The sequence below is a fragment of the Oculina patagonica genome, chromosome 12 (genome assembly GCF_052425735.1).
Source record: "Oculina patagonica isolate OP01 chromosome 12, crgOcupat, whole genome shotgun sequence".
Taxonomy (NCBI): domain Eukaryota; kingdom Metazoa; phylum Cnidaria; class Anthozoa; order Scleractinia; family Oculinidae; genus Oculina; species Oculina patagonica.
The window spans coordinates 13723404-13746183 of NC_135769.1; the positions used below are offsets into that span (position 1 = coordinate 13723404).

Consider the following 22780-nt stretch of genomic DNA (forward strand, 5'->3'; position numbering starts at 1 on the left):
AGTATAGTAGGGATGTTTTACCCCGCTTTTCTGGGGAGAAATCTCATAAGCGTGGGGAGGAATAAATTAACTTCAAATGCCAGTTCTCTTTTAATAAATCTTACCCCAGCATCACAGCAACTTGCATGTAAATTGCTGGGTTTGGCCTATGATCTTGGTCTTGAGGTATGCGTGATAAATTCAATGAACCAAAGTGCAAAATTAATTAGGGTATACGGACGGAAAGTGGAGTGTGTCCCAGGGAGGGAGGATCAGGGCAAAAACTGTCTGGGGGTAAGTCATCAGAAGACAAATATGGATTAGAGAGATCATCCTGCTTTTGTGGAAGAATAGGTTTTGCAGTAGGATCGGGGGATGGTTTTATTCGATTAGCATGTGCTTTATGTATGGTGGTGACTGCACGGTTAGAATGACAAAGGCGTGGACAAAAGTTAACTGGAAATATTTGTACAACTAACCCGTAAGTGCCATGCCAGCAATGTTGTAATTTCCGAGAGAGTCGCTTTTTTTATTTTGGTCGTGAAAACCCACACCTTGTCGCCAACCTCATTTGTAATTTTTCCTTCTCCTTCTTTTTCCTCTTTTTTCATTGTGATTATAATATGGTTTCATCTTTTGTTGTGCCCGTTGGATTCATTCCACTGTAATTGTGTGGCATTCTTCCAGGTTTTGAACAATGCACTTGTAGTTTTCCGCATCGCAAGTCAAAGATCCTTTGGCGTAAGTAGGCTTACATTCATAGGAAGATGGGGATCTCCTCCATACAATTACTAAAATGGTGATTCACCTGTGACATCAGATAGGGAAACATGGTATGCAAAAAGTACTGATGGAATATGACAATACCAATCATTTTGGTTTTTGCTGACATACATAGAGAGAGATTGAGCAAGTGTCCTGGTAAAATGTTCAAGTAGACCCTGATCAGTTTGAGGACGACACTCCCTGATAATGAGTGTCTGTATATCTAGAAGCCTGCAAGTCTTTGTAATGGTTGAGGAGAGAAAATTGCTTCCTCCATCAGAAAGCAGCATTCGCTGCATGCTGTGATGAGTAACAATTTAATCAATTGTAAGCCGAGCTACATCAGTTGCCTTGATAGACTTAACTGGAAACGCTTCAGGCCAACCAGTATAATAATCCTACAAGGCTATTATTTACTTTTTCTCATTGTGATGAAGGGAACGGTCCTATGCAATCGTCAGCTACACGATCAAACACCCCTTCCACTGGTATTGGCAGAAGTGGAGCCTTAGTTTAAGAATTTTTCTAGATGACCAGTGGTAACATTGTCGTGATCTTAAGGTAGCACCTCATAGCTGTAGTGCACCTGGTATGACCAATTGAGAGTAGCGTTCTGAACAAGGTTCGCATGTCATGGGATGCCAGTAATTGTGTTTCACCCAATAAAGCTATAATTATTATCGTAGCAATATGATAAAGGAGGCCATCATCATCTAGGTAGAAAGAATCATTAGAAAGCAAGAGAGCTTTGGCTTGCGAATTTGAATTAGAAAGTACCCCAGATTCGAGGTACTCAATCATGTCAGCAAGGTGGGCATCATGGCGCTAAGGAAAGCGAATGCGTTAAAATACACGCCTTTATCAGTGATTACATTGATTTGGACGTCAAAGTACGGTTAACGGGAAAGTGCATTAGCATTCATGTTACTTTTGCCAATGTGGCAGTGGGTTGTAAAATCAAATTGCTGCAGGAGCAATGATCATCTGGCCAAATGATCGATCGTGTCCTTGATATTCATCAGCCATTTGAGAGCATTACGACTAGTGAAAACATTGAAGTGTCCACCCTACAAATATACTGGAATTTCTTAATTCCCTTTACAACCGCCAATGCCTCTCGTTCAGTTGCACTATAGTTGCATTAATCAGGTGTGAGATCACGCCCTGCATAGGCAATAGAGACCTCTTGGCATTTCTGTGTTTGACCCAAAGTCATACCAATACCTTCTTTACTGGTGTCCACATATAAGTCAAAGGGCTGGGTGAAATCTGGAAAAGCGAGTATTGGGCAGTAACTAGTGATTGTTTAAGGGTGTCAAAAGCTTTCTGGCAAGACTTGACACATTTGAAATAAACCTGTTTCTCGTAAGAGTTTATTAAAGGGGGCAGCAATTTGTGCAAATGCCTTGATAAATCGTCAGTAGTAATTGGCTAATCTTCAAAAACTGTGTACACCTTTTGTGTTTTAGGGGGACAGGAAATCAGTGACAGCACTAACTTTATTTAGTAGATGGGAAATTGCAAAGCCCAAAGGGTAGCACTGAAAATTCATACAATCCCTTTGTGAGTGATAAAGGCAGTCTTTTCCTGGGCGGAGGGGTGTAATTCTATTTGCCAGTACCCTGATCGTAAATCAGAAAGATATATTTGTGCCCAATGTAAAGCATCAAAGGTATAAATCTTTCTTAGCTACTTGTCATCCTTTTTCTTGACGAGGACTATAGGAGCAGACTTGTAGGGGCTTACTGATCCCTGAATAGTATTTTGGGGCAACTTATCTGTAATTTGCCTGTCAATCTCTTCACATTGACTGGAGGAGGTGCTGTGTGGCCTAAACCTTAAAGGGGGCCTCTCTTGTATGTATGGTATGTTGGTCTACATTTGTGCCGGTGAGGTGTAAGGCGAAGCAATGCTTTGAACTTGAAAACTTTCTTAACTTTTTATTCACACTTGCGTTAAGGCGAACAAACGCTTTGAACTCGAAATCTTGCTAAACTTTTTATTCATACTTGTGAAGACGCGAACTGACACTTTGAACTTGAAACCCTGCTCAACTTTTTATTCACGCTTGTAACGACGCCGTTTAACAAAATTAAACCAAAATATGAGCTTAAGTTAAGAATATATTTACAGTGACAAAATAAACAACAATAGTCACATCAAAGCGCTTTAGAAAGGGACCTGTCAGAGCAATAAATACCCACAGGCCACCTTACAGTAGACTGAAACTGCTCTTAATACTGTCATGTTGGTAATTAAAAGTTTAAAAACTTTACCACAGTTAATTGACGGAAATTAGAAACGAAACTGTTACGACTAGGCGTCGAAAAGAAAAAATAAACTACTATTGGCTTGCCTTCTTAAAATTCCCACAGCATCACATGTGCTCCAAGACAATAAACAGTTACTGACCCGCTTAGACTTGTCAAAATCAACTACTTTTATCAAATACTTTTTTGTATCTATGGCAGCATAATATTCTGATGGAGTACATCGTGCAAGAATCAGCTGACAGTTCAGGTAACTTTGGAAAGACAGCCTTGTTATTATTATTATATCCTGGGAATTTTGGTTGGCAATTCAGAAAACAGGTTCGTCTTTGAAGAGCTATGTTTTTTAACAGATAAGGTAGTAAAGAAAACTTTCCTGTGCAGGGAATGTATTTTTTATCTCTTTTCAAAGATGCAAAGTAATGAAAAACATACATGTAAAAGCCATTGTAAACTTTACAGAGAGAGAAGGAAAAGTGTTCCTTTCTGTAACAAACGGATTTGCTAGTTTTCAATTATGTCACGCCAGGGACGTTACTGTCATTTGAAGCAAAAAATAATCCAAAGCTATTCGAGTCAAACAAATCAAGAACATTGCAGGTTGTAAAAAATTACTAGATAGTCTACTTGTCTAAGTCTCAGGTCTGTACGGTATTCCCTACTCGAGTTGTCCGTCAAAAAGTTCCACATAAATTTAGAGAGCACAGTATGGAAACGTCATGTACATGTATGTGCCCGTGCGGAGGAACACCAACATGCCGGCCAGAAATGAATGAAAACATCTGGCATTCACTTCTGCTACAAAAAGCAGTCAGTTAACCCTCGTGAACAAGTAAACATTCACATAAACACTTCTCATAAACCTTAACTGTTCAGGTTGTTTAAAACAACAGGAAGAGGCATTTGATAAGCACATGTGACAGCCTTTGGGTGGCGATCTATCGAGCTGATATATACTGATATATGTAGATACATATTGAAGACGTCTAATTGCCTTTGACGGATAAAAAATCAGGGGTCTTGCGATTCTGGATTTTAGAATTTTGATGACGTCATGTAAAAACCAAAAATTGACAATCAAGACCAAACGCGCATAGTTAAAGTATTTTTTTTTGAATGTCTGTAAATCAGAGCAGCATTGATACTTTTATTTTCCGAGTAAATTTGACGTGGGAACTCTTGTTCAATTATTTCTTCCAAGCCACCATTCAAACCTAGTATTAAACCTTGCTCACAGTGAGTCTCCAGTAGCTAACTATCTGGAGAATCGTGGGTCAGACTCCTGCTGGTGGGCTCAGAAATTAAGTTTTCGTATATGTTTTAAAGGTCAAATGAACAGAAATTTCAAAATGCCATTTTAACCAACCAAACGCTAAAACTATCCATTATTGAGTAATATTTAGAAAAAATTTTGCATTCCGAGCCTTAAAGCGTGAATTACAGCAAAAAATACGAAGATTTCCGAAGGCTTCACGAAAACGTTTTTGAATGACTGCGCACTGAAATGGAAGGAATGGAACGAGTTTGTGACGTCATTATTGGTGTTTTTGAAGACGACCGCAGACCGATTCCGCAGACCGAACCGACGGCAACGTCAACGACAACGTCTGGTGCAAAATTAATTTATATTTTACTTGAGAATCTCGCAACTTTCCGGACGCATTCTGCTTATTTATGGCTTTAAGAACTAGCTCACGCAGAATATTCAAAGAAAGCGTTCAACCCCAAATAGAAAAACCAGCCGTCGTGGCTGACGTTGCCCAAAATACGCAGAATTTCGTCATTTCACGTTGTTGTTCGGCAGAGGACGGCTTTGAAGTGTACCAAAATTCAAAACGCACGTGCATAGTTAACGCGCGTGCAGAACGGCTTTGAAGTGTACCAAAATTCAAAACGCACGTGCATAGTTAACGCGCGTGCAGATAATTCTGCTAATTAACGTTAAATACTAATGAGAAAGAACAATAGAGATTCCTGATTTGTTTTCATGCCAGCGTGCATTCTATCTATGTCTGACATGATATGCAAAACGACAGCAAACAAAACTTTAAGCTATTTTTGTGCTTTAGCTATTCTATTTAAAAAATGAGCCTCTCTAAACAACAACCAACAATCAATCCACTGAAAAACGGCCAAACAGAACGAAATAACTGCTTAAAATGTCACTAAACACATTTATTTAGATTTTAAGGTGCTGTCTGCGGAATCGGTCTGCGGTCGTCCTCAAAAACACCAATTATGACGTCACAAGTTTTTATTTCCGACAATTTTTCCGAGCACTCTACGATTATGACAGCCTAAAAAAAGCACTTTTCAACTTGCAATATCTCTGCGATGTAATGACCGATTGCTTTGAAATTTTGGGATATGTTTATTTGGCTCTTAATAAACACATGGACAAAAAATAAAAAAAATCGAAATTTCTGTTCATTTGACCTTTAAGTATATTGAACTTGAGAACACATTACTCACGTAAAGAATTTTTGTTGTTTTGCAGGCTCTTCATTTGGTTTCACATTCTACAGAACATTTCAGACAAGTATCAATGGCTTTCTTATTGGACAAGCTAATGTACACATGTCCAGGATTTTCGTTAAAGCTGCCTCACATCCATTTTTGGTACAATTACAGGAGATGTTGCATGAATACATGTATACAATTATGTATTATATATTTTAATTGAGATTTTATATTGTAGGAAATAGAGTCTCAGCCTCCTTTTTTCTGTGCTAATGTTAACACACACAAGGTTAAATTATTAGTACCAAGTGGTGTATGTAGCTTTATACCATATGGATATAAATGTATAACAGGAGATACAGTCTACAAGTATTTGAGTCAAAAGGTGACACATTGACAAAAGGTATTGTGGTTCTGATCCTGTTGCTTCATTGCAATGCAGGTTAAGAAAGTTTTCCTCTGAAATATTACTTGCATTATGTATCTCCTCTAAATTTAAGTTGTCTATGTACCCTGAAAATGTAAAAAAAAAAAAGGTTGAAAAAGGTTCGCAAAAATTCGAAATAGTTTTCTGCACTGAGTTGATTTTGTTTGCCTTAAGTCAACATGTTTTGCTTTGAGTTTATTTTATATTGCTGGAGTTTATTTTTTCTGCATTGAGAAAATTTGATGTCTCGATAACATATTTTTTTTGTCGTTCCAAAAGATACAGACCACTGTTCTTTTAATAACTGAGTTCCGCTTTTAGGTATGTCTAAATCTACATATTATACGGTCATGCATGTTAATTGACACTCCCACTATTTCAAACCTAAAAAGGAAATAGATCTGGGAATGGTTGTTGACCTTGAAGATGCTTATTGGTAATAATTGAAAAAGCTAACCTGTTTTGTGGATATAAAGATGTAGTTCTGTTAAGTCAGGTTAATAGATTGTTGTTACATTGTGTTTTTCTTTTGATGTTAGGTTTCTAGCATGGTGAATGGAATTCTTGATCAAGTAATTAGAGACAGAATGCTAAGAAAAAGGTACTAATTAATTTTGTTAAAAACTTGTTATTTCGTTAATGACCAAAATCGATTACTTTATATATTTGATTGGTAAAATTGAATTATAAATGTAATGTTTTTCCACAGTATTTTTAAAATTTGTCAAGAACGTTATCGGAACTTTGCTAAATACTTAGGAACTTTGCTAAATACTTTAGGTCATCTAGTCATGCACTAGAGGTATTTTTTGCTGTTTTTTAGTCAAGGGTCGACGATTGTAGCCTCAATTCTGAACTGTTGGTCAAGCTTTGATTCGTGGTGGGGTGTTGTGGACCTCAAGCAGTCCATGGTGATGATTCTGAAAAAGGTCTTGCTTTTGGACTCAAAGGTTTGTTTTTTTATCTTTGCCCACTCTGTGGGTGTGTTTCTGTCTGCATTTTTAAAACTGACAGCTTCAGCTACATGTTAGATGTGTTTTGGAGTACTATCCTTTCAACAAATGGACACTTAACTTATTGACGTCATGCTCTGAACCAATCAAGTGTTCTTGTTTCATAAACTTAAGTTACTGTATGTTTTGTATTATTTTTTGTACACAAACAACGTACATTTTTCAAAGTGTTGATGATATTTACTTCATTAAACAGATGGTAACAAATTCCAGCAGGATGTTAGACATGTACCTGTCTCTTTTGAATGACAAGTCTACAACCCTTGCATTCAAGGTCTGTAATTGTAATACGAAATTACAGTAGAATCTAATAATTATGTGACACTATCATAATTGAGGATAAACTTAAAGCGCCAGTTTACAAACAGCAGATTGAGCAGAATTAAATAGCGGAAGATATTGTTTATTTACAAAAATGCTAGTCAATTAACATTTTTTAACATAAGGGGAAAACGCTAAACACGTGTTTTTTGTCTGTTTAAAAAAAGAACGTTTGGGTGTAAGGAATGGTTGGCACATGTAGTTTATAATTGCATTTAAGTTTAGCTTGCATTTGTAGAAAGTGACTTACATGTAGTGTGTGTAAATGCAGTATATATAGTAGAATTACGATTTCTCCAGGAAAAACGAATATAGCTTTGAAATATCTGGAGGTTCGAGTATCAAGGGAAAAATTACAGAGAATTGCTATCCAAGGTAAATGGAAATTGGTTCCAGAAATCGGGACTTTCAAGAAACTGAAGGTTTGAGAAGTCGGGATTCTACTGTAGTACAGTGTAATCACCTGGTTCCGTTGATTAAAACAGCAGTTGCATGGAACTACCAACCTCGTGTTAAATATGATTATATAAGTTTGAGCTTTGAGCTATTAAATCATGAGTTCTATTGATAGTTTACTAGCTTGCAGTTAACCTTGGGTTAAACAGTAGGTCAGGTTTAACCTACCATGTTACATAAATAAAAGAAAAATTAAAACAATGTTGTGACCCTGTATTTTATACTTTGGGCAAAGAGAATAAACGTTTGCCATCATCAACAAAATTCTGTTATGATATATGATTACTCATCTTACAGATAAAAAATATCATATGGGTCTGGACACAGATGTCTTTAACTACCCCAGCTATTTTGTGCTACGTTTTTCTTTCCTTGATTTGTTATACTATTGTTTGACTTACTTGGGAGAATTTTTAACTGACAAACCTCTGATTAGATTTAACCCACAGTTAATGACATTGCTAAAGTGTGCACAGTGAAAAGATAGTTTTACAGTTGAACCTTGATATAACTATATTCCCGATATAACGTTGAATATTCTATGTCCCGACAAAAGTTACAGTAAAATGTATGGGACGGGACCCCAATATAATGATATTCCTGATATAACGTTGAGAATTTAGCGGAGGGAACGTAAAATCCTCCCGATATAACGATATTATAAGTACACAATCACAATTTGTTTGCAAAACATTACAGTTATTTAGTGATCTCTAATGTTTCTGTGAACATCTTTGTACGATGATATACGAAAATGATGCTGTGATAAGCCTTTTTCAAAATTATTCTCTTTATCCTTCTATGCAGTAAAAGTACTTTTTAGGTTTAATTTACCCCGTTGTAACGATATTTTCGGTTATTTTACGGCCATATCTTTATATCGGGAGATTCAATATAACGATTCCTCGTTATAATGATATGATTTTACTGCTCCCTTGGCATATCGTTATATCGGGAGATTCAAAATAACGATTCTTCGTTATAATGATATAATTTTACTGCTCCCTTGGCATATCGTTATATCGGGGGTTGCACTGAAATTACAATGTAATGTTTTCTGGTATATATTTTTAGAGTCAAGTTCTAGAGCTTCTTCCATCCTTTACTAAGTTAACAGAAGAACATCTGGCAAAACTTAAGTGAGTAAATACCATTTACATATATTATGTGTTTTGTTGTTGTATTTTCCTCCAAGTTGTGTTAAATAAAGACACTCTATTAGAATAAAGGAAGAAAAATGCAAAATTATTAAATTTATTAGAATACATGCTTTAAATTCAGTAAAGAGCAAAAGAAATAAAACTTACTATTAATAAATTAGTTTATTTTAATTATTTATTTATATCTTAAGTTATTGTGTAGTTCAATGAACTATATAGTACAGTTCATTTGAATATTTGTAATTGATTGAATATACATGTACATAACTTAATGTTTGAATCCTGGACAGCAAAAAATGGAAAGATAACTTACTTTTCATTTCATGTTTCCAGGCTTACATTGGACACTTTTGTGGCAGACAATTTCCCATTGAAGTCAACAGAGTTTGTTAAAGGTGGTCCGCAATATAATGACTACATCCATGCCTTAGAAAAGGTACATGCGTTCTATAAAGGGTGTTGTTAGTCCCAACGCTCCACCAAAAAAAATGGAGGGTAATAACCTGTAACTCCTTATAAAAAATTACACTTGGATCGGGTTGAAGACACGAATCCCTATTTACTTGTTAATAACCTGTTTATTGTTAAAGTTATTTAAAGGGAACATTTTTCAAAATTATTGTTTGCAATTATTTAAGTTAATGGCAACCTGAAATTTGTTTGTTTAGTAATCATGATCTTGCTCTAGTTGCAAAAAATGGATGTTGCTGCATAGCACTGAAGAACATCAATTAATGCTGATAAAAAATTGTAAACTGGCAGTTTTGTTTATATCTGAATGGCTGCGTGTACAGAAGGCGCTTGTAAGGGGACCAGAAATGAATGTCTTGAGTGTTTTTTTATTATTTTTTATTAACATTCTGTATTCGGTGGTGCAGGGGGGTTAATTTGAGTAACTATAGCTAATTAACACGAATCTAATATACAGCAAGTGTTCTGAGCCACACAAAAAGTTTGCATTGGTGAAATTGTATGATTACATATACGATGGCCACATGTTGGCTATCAATAACGTGTGTTGTATAGTTCATACTAAATTTCCAACTTCTGAAATTTTCGATAGGACTAGGATGTTATATATTTTTAATTTGGTGTTTTTGATAACTTATGGATGTGCCCTGTGCGTATGGCTGCAAGATTTGTGGGCAAAGTCATACAGTTTGTTTCCTTTATTGAAAACTGGTGTAAAACGACTGTCATACGAGCAATTTAATTGGCTTGCCTTGACAAAAAAGGTGGTTGCTTTTACATGTAGCCACTGTGAGATGAAATTCAAACAGTGTATTTTAATGAGGCTGTATGTTGACTTTCCTTTCTTCATTTTAACAGCTCCTTGCCGCTTTTGTCAGTTCCAGTAGTTTGATGCTACTTGAGGTGTTAATAACTGTCATATGTCGTGAAAGTGAGCACATACATGAAGACCAAATTCAGAAGTCTTTGGCAGCCTTCGTTCAAAGGCAAGTGCACGTAAAGGCATCTCTCTATAAATATCAAGAATCTCAAGACAAGGGGGGAAAATTTGCATTTTATTTTATTTTATTTTATCAAAACGACCCTGTTGGTGAGCTATGTTCACAAAAATATAATATTTTTCAAACGTTTAAGCTACATTGGGGTTATTTTATTGTTTGCACTGCCCACACCTACTGCATTAATATTGTTGTCACATCTTGGTATCCTAGTAAAACCTCCAATAGGCTGCTTTTGTTAGAATAATCCTTAGCACATTGATACCTGAAACACTCTAAACCCCCCATGACGAGCCTGGGCTTTGTTCCACTTCTGATGTCATCCACAAAACCCCTTAGAAACCCTTTGAGACTTTCGGTCTGGATCAAGATCTGGACTCGACCATGGCCTTGTAACCACTCCGCCTTAAGTGAAAATAAACTCGCTCATTTTAATTTTAAGTGGAAATTTTTTTTGCATAGTTAAAAAATTATCTCATCATCGGTAGCGTGACAGCATAGTGTGACAGCCTGTAGTTTGTAGTATGTAAGTAACGTAGCGTGAATAGTGTTTTGTATTGCAAGCTATTAGTAGTAATGTAATTAGCATAATTCAGTGTTGTATTGTAAGTAAGAATTGTAGTTTAGAAGTAGTCTTAATTAGTTATCCTTATAATTAACAATTATTTTTTTCCTTTTGAAAGTGTTGTTTGAAAATTAAGTATGTATTTTTGTAAATTATTTGTAGTACCTATGTAATTAGCATTGTGTGTAATTATAAAGTTGCATTCAATAAAAAAAAGAGAATCAGGACGTATTTCTTTTCTTCAAAACATGTTGTCTACTTACAGGTATAAGTGTTTTGTAATTAACTTATAAGGTGCTTAAGTCTGTGGTGCTTAAGTCTTAATTTTGGAAAATAGTAAACTAATATGGTCTTTCTAGGGATTCTGGATATTTACAGACAGATGCTCTTGATATGTCATATGTACTACGTACTACTTTTTTGGTTGATGTATATAAAAATAACTACAATGTTGTGCTCAAGTGCATTTCTATAGGACCTGAATTACAAGTAGTGGTTTAACCAAAGGTACTAAAAAGGTACATATAAACCTCATGCTAAATAATTCCCTGAATATAGAAAATCACAGTCTTCCTCAAGCTCCATTTGGAAAACTGTTCGCCTCATGGAACATATTATGTCCGCTGACAAATACCAGTGCATATTTTCGCACCAAATGGAGGCTATTGTTCATATATCCTAGAAAGCAATTTATTTATAACATTTCAAGTAAGTATTCTATTGTTTTCAATTTTAGATTACAACAAGTACCAGTTCAAGCAAAAGCAGCCATGGATTTGTGCCTTTCAATATTTTTAAATGAGCGAGACTATCATCCAGAGCGCCGTAGGTCTGTGATTGAACGTGTCTGCATTACATTTCTCCTGAACACAACCAGTGCAGCACGGAGAGCATTTTACCTTGGCCATATCAAGGATATCATGACAGTTATAGAAGCCAAACAACTGAAGGTATAATACTTAACAATTATCCTGCGAAATCGCGGGGAACATCGCCTGATACTTAGCCGACGAGGCCGTAGGCCGAGTTGGCTAAAATCAGACGATATTCCGCAAGATTAAGCAGGATAATTGTTTTATTATTCAACAAGTTGTCAACGAAACACATTTTGCAGATAGAAAAACTTTAATTGTGCTGCGCTTTACAAGACTTCGGACGAATCTTTGCAACCTACATATATCGCAGGATATCTGTTCTGTACGGATGACAGATAACGTTAACATTTTGACCATATATGGGCAGCGCGCTCATCTGTTGAATAATAAAATTATTATATCTGAGCTGGTCAGCTTGATGGCCTGATTTGTCTGGGGATGACAGTACGAGTAATGCAGATGTATTTTTTTTCTGTAGAAACAAAATGATGGGTAGAGAAGAAGAAGCTTTTCTTACAGCGGGGCTAAGTTATGGAATAATTTGTCCAAATTCAACTGCCGCCCGTTTTATGAGGTCCAAATAGGCGTAGAGATTTCTGTAGAGCTGTACGTTTCTACACATTACATGATTCCTAATCCATAATTAGGTTGCTCTGGAAATTGTGCGAGTTTAAAATAAAACGTAGAGCCGAAGTTACATTACATTGCATTGCATTACATTACATTACACTTCTTTTAATATTAACGAAAATGTGTCTTGCTTAGCCATCAGATGCAAACTTTGAATCTCAAGTGGTATCCAAGCTGTGTTGTTTTGAGCTGGTAGAGATACTCTACTCTCAATTTTCCAAGTCTGAGCTGAATACCCCAGAATCCAGCATCAACAAGGCTTATGTAGGAGGAGAAGTTAAAACGGGGAAAGAGTTGACAATGGCAATAACAAAGTAAGTGGAGTTATATTGTTGTATTATTATCTTCGGTTTATTGGTGTCTTCCATTTAATAACTTCGGATTTAATATCAGGTACAGCTAGACTAAAATCAAGCTGTTAACGTGTTGCTGAACATCATAGCTCTGCTGGAATCGGAAATCACATCAAAAATTAACACAATATGTAGCCAAAGAGCCTCGAAGACCGTTCCACCATTTGAAAGAAATGCAAGAAAAAACTTGACTGCCTGATATATGAAATGTCATATTTCAGAGAACTTCAGCCAACACTCAATACACAATCAGACTCAATCAGAGCAAAATTGTTTGTTTTAAAATTTCCTGATTGTCACTTTAACTACTTGTCATCTTATCTGCATAATTGTATACATATTTATATCCAAGAACTTACGCCAAACATTTCACTTAATAATGACATCCGACGATGTTGTCACGTCGTCTATTACTTTTGCTAATTTTAATATTGAAAAACGTTATTGTAACAATCAAGTGAAAATAATTATTATACTATTTTTTTAAACTCCAACTTTGCTTTTCAGAGCAGCTCGTGCAGCTACGGTTGAAGACATGCGCGGTGAAACAGTTGCTCTTGAACTAAGGAGACAGTGCCACTGCTGTGCTTACAATGCCTTGGTAGCTCTTATATCATGTACACAAACAGAACTAAAGTTTTATGTTGGATTTCTTTTCTCTGAGAATCCAGTCAAGGTTGGTGCACGTAGTTAGTTCAATCCGTATGCCATTGCCTGTTTTTGTTTGCAAGATATAGTTCTCAACAGAATAGAATATCAGTTGCCTCTTTTCTATGGGAGGTTTCATGTGAGAAGGAAGAAAAAAAAAGGAGAACAGAAAACAGTGAACATCATTCCTTGCATATTTACATACATTTGTATGAGTAATCACATACAGTTCTAATCAGGGTAGAAATTATCAGTTGCCTTTTCTATGGAAGGTTTTACGTACTTTTTATGCATTGAGGCTCACCTGTTTTCAGGTATCAGTTCTTATTTTTTTTGTTTTTTCTAATAACGGACGGACCATTTTTTGTCTTCTTTCACAGGGTCAGTTGCTTCTGGATAACTTGGTAGATTGCACAAAGACTTACGAGTTTGAAGTGGAACTTTCTGTAAGTTTTGGCCTGTGTTTAACTGGAACGTCATCTACTTTTAACCTAGAAACCTTCTGAAGAAGGTGTGCAGTTATTTAAATTAACTAATAAATATCATACACTGTAGGCTCCTATTCAGAGAAGAAAGCAGATGACTTCGATCAGGATGCAGGCCCGTTCTTATGGGTCAGAGGAACACAGTCAGGATGGATCACCTGAGTTCTCTGGTTAGAAGTTTTGCAATAATAATTCTTACCATGCTAAATTTTATTTTATCTTAAATAGCGTAACTTTAATTTGGGGCTTCTTTTCTGTGGGCTTAATAATACCTTACTGCCTTTTGATAATTCCTCTGTTGACCATCTCGTACATGTAAGTGACCGCTTTCTGTAAGCGTCCACTTATCAAATTTTCCCAGTTAAGATCCTGTACTTGTAACTTGTAACTTGTAAGCAAACAATTATTGAGTCACTTTCAACTTTTGCCTTTGTATGAAACCTTTAGAATTGCAACTTGGAAGTTGAATGCTCTAAAATCTATTAAAGCTATTTTATGTGTACTTTTTGTGTTTTAGTAGAGACAGGCCACTAAGTCTTGTACACATACATACATTTCAGAAAGGTGGATTCAAATTTGATGTTTTGTAAATTTCGTTATTCGTATGAGAAAATTGTTTTAATGTCTTTTATTGTGGAAATCTATTTTGGTATTCATTCAATTCAATCAGTGGGCTTTACACATAGATTAAAACGCTACAGGCATATCCCCCGTGGTGGGATCACTCATTACTGACTTCCTCCCATAAGCCACGAATTGGCTGTTTTATTCTGGAAGTTTATGGTAACTAGCTTATGTGACATGGTATGTACTTTTACACTGCTGTAGAATAGCATTTTAGCAAAGGCACATCAGTGTAACAAGTTGTGCACGCAATTTGGGATGAATTAATCATTCTTAAACTATGTGGATATTAAAAAGATGCCTCTCAAACCTGGAATCTTTTGTTTGGATCGATGAACCAATTGTTGTTTCATTGATTGTGGACAGTAAGTTGATTTCTTTAATTTTTTTTGTTAGGTCGCTCAGTTCATTATATGTCTTCACAGTATCTTGCGGACAGTAGCTTAAGTGAAGATGTTAGTCAGTATGACTTTTCTACACCAATACAGGTAAATTATTTCAGGAACGGGATCTTTTTTTTCTTAGATGTATTTGCCAACAATTCTCTTTTCTCTCTTCTCTCTTCTTCTCTCTTTTCAAACTTGAGATATCGCAAAGAGCTTTTATTTCCAAAAGCCTACCTGAAAATATTATTTCTCTGAAAGCTTTTGGGTGCAACTGATTTTCTTCATTCATTTTTAATTCGGAAAATTCCGAGTTTTAGTGAGGAGGGCCAATTTCACTCCTTACCTCCTTCGATTCCTGTTAATGAAGCACACAAAGGCTAGATATTTGTTTATTTCAGTGCTTTTTCCTTTCATCAGAATTTTTCCCGGCTTCTTGGTGTTGCGTCTATAGCACGTCTATTTGTTTTATAGGCTTATTCTACAACTGAAGTAAAAGAAGCTTCATACAGACCAAGCGAGGATAGTATGGAACGTAAGGTAACTAAGTAGAATTTTGTGTAGTACCATAGTCTTATAATTGCAATGGGCATTTTAGGGGTTGCTCCCACTAACCTTTGCCTCCGCTCAATTCATAAACATTTGCAGGGTCATATTGCAATGTCCCTGCCTAAAAACAGTTTTTGTCATCTTAACAACAGTCCTTTCTACTAGCCAATTCTATCTCAGTTCTTAAACAATTAAAAAAGGTAAAAGTACATCTAAATAGGCTAAGAGATCCAAGCAGTCAGGTTGATCCCAATTTCTTATACTGGGGATGTTTTCTCTCTTAACAGTAATAACCTTATAATAATAGCCTAATAGGATTACTCCATTACGGAATTTAGCCTCTTCCCTGTCCAGAGTAAAAGAATAAGGTAGCGAAATAGATAAAGCATGCTCTTTTTTACATCGTTTGTACTAACAATTTGCCAGTGCACCTCTTGCAAAGTATAAAACAACACATTGCACAGTGATTCGACCAGTATTACGAATTATGCATTGTTATCAACCTACATGTTTATGCTGCAATTAAAAAGAACCCTTCTTTTACATAAAGATTGCTTTTGTGTGTCTTATATTCAATACTAGAGAGTTAAAATGATTTGTTTATGACAGGAAGAGTCATATGAAGTGAGTGAAGACACTGTGGAGATGGATGAGTTGAACAAGCATGAGTGCATGGCAAAAATGTCTGCTTTGTTAAAGCACTTGATACAAAATAAAATCTCTCCAGAACAACCAAAGGTATTTGTACAAAATGTACCTTTTCACAAGTGCAGATTCTTTTGTGTTCTTTTAAAAGTTATTAAATTTTTGTATAATGATTTGATTACGCCAGGTGTTTTTGCTGTTAATATAAGCTATTTATTGGCACTTATAATGGTGACCTAGTAAGAAAGGTACATATTGTTCACCATTACCAAAATTCCACTAGAGAAGAATGGGTAAAAGTTTTTTTAATATTTTCAGTCATTCGTATCTTTTATACATTACTCTCGTTACTATGGACTTTCTCTATTACGGACACCAAATAGTGGTCCCGCAGGTGTTGGTTATAAAGTAAGTTGACTGTATTGAGAAAACGTAAGAACGTTTTTGTATAGCGTCACACTTCTGATGGGTTTTGAGGAAGAGGTCTGAGATAGATATATGGCTATCTCTTATTATGTGATGTGCATCTAGAATTGTTTGAATTAACACAAAAGATAAATCGTTTTACGCTTGGGTATGGTATCCTGAACACACTTGTGACTAAACAGTGTAATTACAGGGAGAACCACCTACTGAGATGCCTACATGGATGTCTCCATTACACAAGAAACTGACGTCAGCAAGTACTCACATGAACATCCGTCTCTTCATTGCTAAGCTAATTATCAATGAGTCCAAGGTACTTTTTATCTTAAATATGTATCTCGATTTCAGGTTTTACAAGAGCCAACTTCAATTAATGGATTATTAACACCTGAGATCCCAGGCCATTGCCATTTCTTGTTGGTCTCTACACTTCACTGTTAATTGTTACTGCTACGTTCGTCAAGTAAATATGTGTGTACACAAGTGCTCATAAAGGGTATACACCCGATTGAAGAATCGTTGACACATGCTAAAGCATGAAACATAAACGATGCGACCCAAATGTTTACCGGGAAATCGGAAAAACAATCAGAAACATAACAATCAGGATCGTCGTCGTCGACAAGATAACCGTGATGATAAGACAGGTTGTATAAATCATGCTCTTAAAGCTCTCAAAGAAAGAAAATATGAAGATTATCAGTTAATGGAATACTGCTAAGCTTACCAAGGCTGTCTACCATAAATATCAATGGGTCATGACGTTCATGGTTTATGCTTTTTACATGGTCAACGTTTCTTCAATAAGGTGTATATAGTGGATCCCTTTAAAGGGAACCTTCACTCTGACTTGAAGTTGACATTGAACTGTTTGAAATAATGCCTTAATTCCAAATTTTACAGGACAAAAGATTAAAAAACATTTAATAGCAACAAAATTTAGGCATTACAATTCAACGTCAACTTGATGTAAGAGTGGAGGGTTCCTTTAATTATTGCTACCTTGCTGATCAACTTCTTATGTTTGTGCATGTTCACTGGAACCGTTACTTGATAGTGCAACGTTCACCTTCCTTTACCTTGAAAGCTGTTAAACTAATTTGTTAACCATGATTCAGCACAACAAAGCAAAATATGTTACACAAATGTTTTCATTTTAGACAGATATAAGCACTACGTCTACGACAATCGGCAAACGTTAAGGAAGGCTACGTGACTGTAATTTTTCGCCAGTTCTTACGTTTGCTGTTTGCAGTTTTAGCGTGAAGAGAAGAGTTCATATCTTTATCGAAACCGTTAGTATAGACTGAATGTTTTTCATTGTACTGTAACAAAGCAAGCGTATACATCCTGTTAATGCTTTATTGTGTTAAAAAACAACTGATGAATTGTTAACTATTTCTGTAAAAAAATTGTGTAAATAGTGGAAATGCGAATTAATATTTAATAATGGAATTTAATTATAAATTAAATTGCCTGAGTGCGTTGTCTCACTGCGTGACCTAGCCCTTTTAATGAGATGTTCATTGGAAGGGTTACACTGTATTGTATGACACAACTTTGTATAAACTTGGCCTCATTTAATCATTAACATGCACTTGCATTGATTTACTTCAAAGGTATTTGAACCTTACGCTAAATTCTGGCTTAGTCCGTTAATGGAGCTAATCCTGCAAATGAAAGAGAACGAGCAGCCAGGCATGGAGGGCATCAGTTACTTTACTGTGGATCTTGTTGTTACTATGTTGTCCTGGAGCACCACTGCAGTACCTGAGGTGAGTTGTTATTAGATGAAAAATGATGCGGCAAACAAATGATACATACACTGTAGGTCCGCACTGCATGTCAATGTTTGTTTTTGTTCACACACAGTATGATGGGGTGTGTCATTCCTCTTTGGAATGGGAAATGGGTTATATATGTCTTCCCCTTGGATGCTGTGGACAATATAGAACAATGTATAACTCTTGTTACAATGCTCAACTTCATCCAGTGAAAACACAAGCTCTTGGCAATAAATTCATGAAGCGGAATTTTGCTTGACCTGCATGTTTTAAAACGCTTATTTCTCGACTGGCATGGGTGCGATTAAGCTCAAATCTTACAGAGACATACAGAAATGATGAAAGATTATGGTTGCCACCTTTTGTTATAGCCTCGTTAGAGCCAAATTGGGAAGAACATGATTTTGGGGCAGAATTTGCAGAACAAGTAGGAGACAGCACACTGTTATCTTGTCAAAAACTAATCAGTCAATACATAACAGAAGCAGTTTGTTTAACTGAAAGTTTGCCAGCAAGTTATGGCGGTTTAAATGCGCAAATTTGAAATTAATGCCTTCTACCTCTTTCTAAAAGCGCTCTTTTAAAGTTCCGCTTCTGTTATGTCACACTACAGTATTCATAGTTTACCAATCTGCATGAAGTTACATAGCAAATCCTTTTAAGATGACCAGTAAATAAATGAAAGTAATGCGGGTACAATTCGTTTTTTAAAGGATAACTATGATGAGCGTTTCCTGGCAAGCAGACTTCTTGAGTACCTGATGTCCAGAACTCATCACAAGAGTCGCTCCGTATTCAGAAACAATTTAGAGATCATAAAAAGCATGGTAGAAATCTGGAAGAAAAGTCTCAAAGTGCCTACAAAGTAAGTAACCATTCTGGATGTTCCATTTTGTTTATGTTCTGGACCAGGCGTTTAAAGGTTGGTGATAGGTCTCAGTAAAGTACATTGGTGCCACTTGAGAAAAGCTCTTCTTGTCATGGGCTCTGCCACCAAGTCTGCTGTCACCTGTCCTTATCATAACCCTGGTAATGCAGCTCTGCTGTAGCTAAGCAACAAATTCATAAGCGAATACCAGGTACATTTTATGGCGACATGTGTAGATCATAAAAAATGCGGTTCATTTGTTGCATACAATGCGACGGAAATTGACCGGCGAATAAGATGGAAATCTGAGTGATGAAATAGCGCTAAAAAATCAGCGCATGTCACAGCTCATAAGATGACATTAGATTTTTCTACTTAAAGCCAACAAATGTATGGAAAACGTCGCTCTAAATTTCCCGTTGACTTTTGACAACTCGCTGGGTTTCTTGTTTGTTTGTTTGTTTTTTGGAAAATTGGCAACAATTAAGCAAGTTTTCTGAAATTTACTTTACGCTGTGCTACAGTTTACGTCATTTTCATGGTCTATACTCTCGTCGACCATAACTTACGACCAATAACTGAGCAGGAATTTTCTCAGTTATTGTTTATAAAAACTAGAAGTTCTAAGTTAAGTCATGAAGTCGTGAAGCCTTTACCTTCAGGTTTTGTTTGTAAGTTTTTTTAATCGGCTCCTGTTTGTTTTACAAATAATTCCAAGGGTGATCTTTGAAGCCTTTGCTAACCCTGACCCCACGAAGAGAGATAATGCCGCTGGTATTCAGTTACTTGGAATCATTGCTGCAAATGGTCTTTCCCCCATAACAAGTGATTCCACTATCGATGAAGACAGGTGAGGAGTCTGATGTCTGAATTACATTTGTTACAGCATGGTTGTACCATATTACTTTCGTGTCAAGATTTAGTGCCACTAAGTAACCATCACATTTCTCAGCAGCAACTCCGAACAAATTAATTCAAAGTAAATATACTTTGCCAATGACAAAGCTCAAAAGCAGTCAGTGCACCTGATCCACAGAAGAGTCTCTTTGACCAGAAGCATAGACTGTTTTCTGCATGCTTGACGAGAAGTGTGTTCCTTTCTCCTGAGCGAGAGACATAAACATCTTATCAACCTTGTTTTCTCGGCCCAAACAGTAAGAAACACATCTCCATTTCTTCCTCCTCAAACATGGCCAACCCACCTCACAGTATACATCCTATAGCAGAGACCTTAAATAAAAAATAAAAAATAAATCAAAATTATGTTTATAGTGGTCATGCACTTAGCTTCATGTCTCAACGAGATAGTTTACAGGCATGCCACTGAAACAGATTTCTTTCAAATGTGTTTTAAATTGCCAGGTTTTATAGCAGTCTTGCCAATAATTTAACTTTCAAATACAAAGATGTTCATGCTGCTGCAGCTGAAGTGATTGGTTTGCTGATGAAGCAGTTAGCAGATGTACAGAAGGTAAAGTATATTATCGCCATATTGTTCGTTCGTTTATTTTTTACCGAATGGTAATGAGGTATTAAAAATGACTATTTATTTCCCTCACTGGCTCACTCACTCACTCACTCGCTCACTCCATCCGATATCAAACCGCAGTTAATTCATGCATTAAACAGTAAACGTGCTGACAGAAAGGACCTTTCAACGCATTCAGCACATGTCAATCACAAACAAATTATTCTCCAACCTCATTCCCAAGATCCCTCTCTTCCAGGAAACGATGTTGATCAGTATTTGCAAAAGAAATTTTCCTAAATGCGAAAGAGGATTAAAGCCTATTACACTATATTCTAGTGGTAATAAAAAAAATCGCTCTTCGAAGTCTGAGAGCACAAGCCATCAATGACCCATTCGCGCAACTCCCATGAGAAAAAAAAAATTTCAAAGAGGCAAATGAAGTGAGATTGTGACTTACTGATAGCAGGTATGAGGTACATGCAATTTCGCCATTTGACGTGATTTAATAAACGTTTCAGTTCGTATCGCGGCACGTTTTTGTTTCGCGTCACGTCAACTCGTGTCACGTCATCCGTTTTCAGTGGTGAAAAAAAATTCGCTCTACAAAGCCTGACAGCACAAACAATGACCCATTCACACAACTCCCATGAAAGAAAAAAAGAAAAAAAAAAACATTCAAAAAGGGAAATGAAGAGAGAATCTGGGTTTAATACTGGGCCTTGTGGCGTGATTTAATAAACGTTTCTGCTCACTGGAAGAACACGAGTTGCATAGCACGTTTCTGTTTCGCGTCACGTCATTTCGTGTCACATCATCCGTTTTTCATCTTTTTGAGTCGAGCAGAAACAAAAAGTGCTCAGGCGCCTCTTTTTCTCGAATTTCATCGGCTGCTCAAAACATAATAACGCTTGTCGCTGCCCGTTACGTATATTATATCTGTCCTGACAGAAAAGTAATTGAAAACGCAATTCAGCGCATCCAAGACCGTATAGAATTTGCGCTACGAAATCGGAGAGCACAAAGCATCAGTGACCCATTGGCGCAACTCAGATGAAAAAAAAAATGACAAACGAAGTGAGACTGTTACATTATTGAACGCTAAGTTGAAAAAAAAAAAGCGAAGGACGCCACTCCATCGAATTATCGAATTACCATGAGGTTGCTCGAAGAGCCTTTGATTTAACCATACGCAGCAAATCATACATAGAAGATATTACACAGTGACGGGAAGATATGAATTTTATGTTTGAGTGGCAAAAACAATATCTCCAAGTGAGCGCAGCGAACGAGTGATGTGTTGTTTTTGCCACGAGAACATCAAACTCATATCTTTGAGCCAACGTGTTACGTTCTTTTTATTATATAGACATAAACTACACAATTATCGAAAGCAGAAACCTTTTATAATTAAACTCGTACACTTCGGCGGCTGGATTTTTTTTAAATATCTCTCCATTGGTCTATTTTGCGAGAAACTCCTTGAATTCGTTTTGAGTCGTGCAAATTTTTCTTCTTCATGTTTGTATATTCCAGCTCCCTAGTGAACGACTTAAAGTAGCATTTAGTAAACTTAACTTCTCTATCACTCGCCATCTTTGATCTATTGTTTGGCAGAGTTTGGCAGCGGTACAATGGCGCGAAATGACATCATCGATATACTCGCTACGGTCAAGGATGAAATTTTGCACGAGTTTTATTAAGGGTCTCGTAAAACACTCATGTCTATATAATAAATAAAATATATGAGATGCTAAGAACAGCACATTTGTGGGGCTTCCACAAAAAGGCACATTTGGTTTTGAAGCACATGATCTGTGTTTAAAGCCAAAATGTGGTACATAAAGTTGTTATTGAACAATGAATTCTGGTCTTTGTTTTCTTTGGAAAAACCATATCACACTATGTTTGCTCCAATAGCCAGCCAGTTCAATTCATACTCCTCGGAGAACAGGGGCAATTGTTATTTTTTCTGTTAAGGTCATTGCCCCGAAATAAAACTGAACATAGATTTTAACCAAACTTCGCCTACTGGTTTATTACTTCAAGGGAACTTAAATTTTGAAATAAAAAAGGGGGGTCACCAGATTCGTTTAGGAGCAGGACGACCATGTATATTCCATATAATTCCTTTATAATTCCTCTGCGAGTACTGGC

The 22780-nt window shown here is 36.3% G+C and overlaps 1 protein-coding gene across 1 annotated transcript in view; it reads left to right on the top strand.

The window, feature by feature from the left end:
• LOC144632734 (DNA-dependent protein kinase catalytic subunit-like) overlaps positions 1–22780 on the top strand; it is a 128475-nt gene that overhangs the window by 76188 nt on the left and 29507 nt on the right. Inside the window, exons 46-66 of the mRNA XM_078491453.1 lie at positions 3216–3264; positions 5512–5633; positions 6441–6502; positions 6725–6851; positions 7111–7188; positions 8766–8830; positions 9185–9287; positions 10181–10308; positions 11622–11835; positions 12526–12704; positions 13251–13419; positions 13772–13837; positions 13947–14046; positions 14897–14988; positions 15358–15423; positions 16042–16170; positions 16697–16816; positions 18123–18278; positions 19001–19152; positions 19874–20005; positions 20518–20626. Of these exons, the coding sequence (XP_078347579.1) occupies positions 3216–3264; positions 5512–5633; positions 6441–6502; positions 6725–6851; positions 7111–7188; positions 8766–8830; positions 9185–9287; positions 10181–10308; positions 11622–11835; positions 12526–12704; positions 13251–13419; positions 13772–13837; positions 13947–14046; positions 14897–14988; positions 15358–15423; positions 16042–16170; positions 16697–16816; positions 18123–18278; positions 19001–19152; positions 19874–20005; positions 20518–20626 (2418 nt within the window). The remainder of the gene's footprint in view (positions 1–3215; positions 3265–5511; positions 5634–6440; positions 6503–6724; positions 6852–7110; positions 7189–8765; positions 8831–9184; positions 9288–10180; positions 10309–11621; positions 11836–12525; positions 12705–13250; positions 13420–13771; positions 13838–13946; positions 14047–14896; positions 14989–15357; positions 15424–16041; positions 16171–16696; positions 16817–18122; positions 18279–19000; positions 19153–19873; positions 20006–20517; positions 20627–22780) is intronic.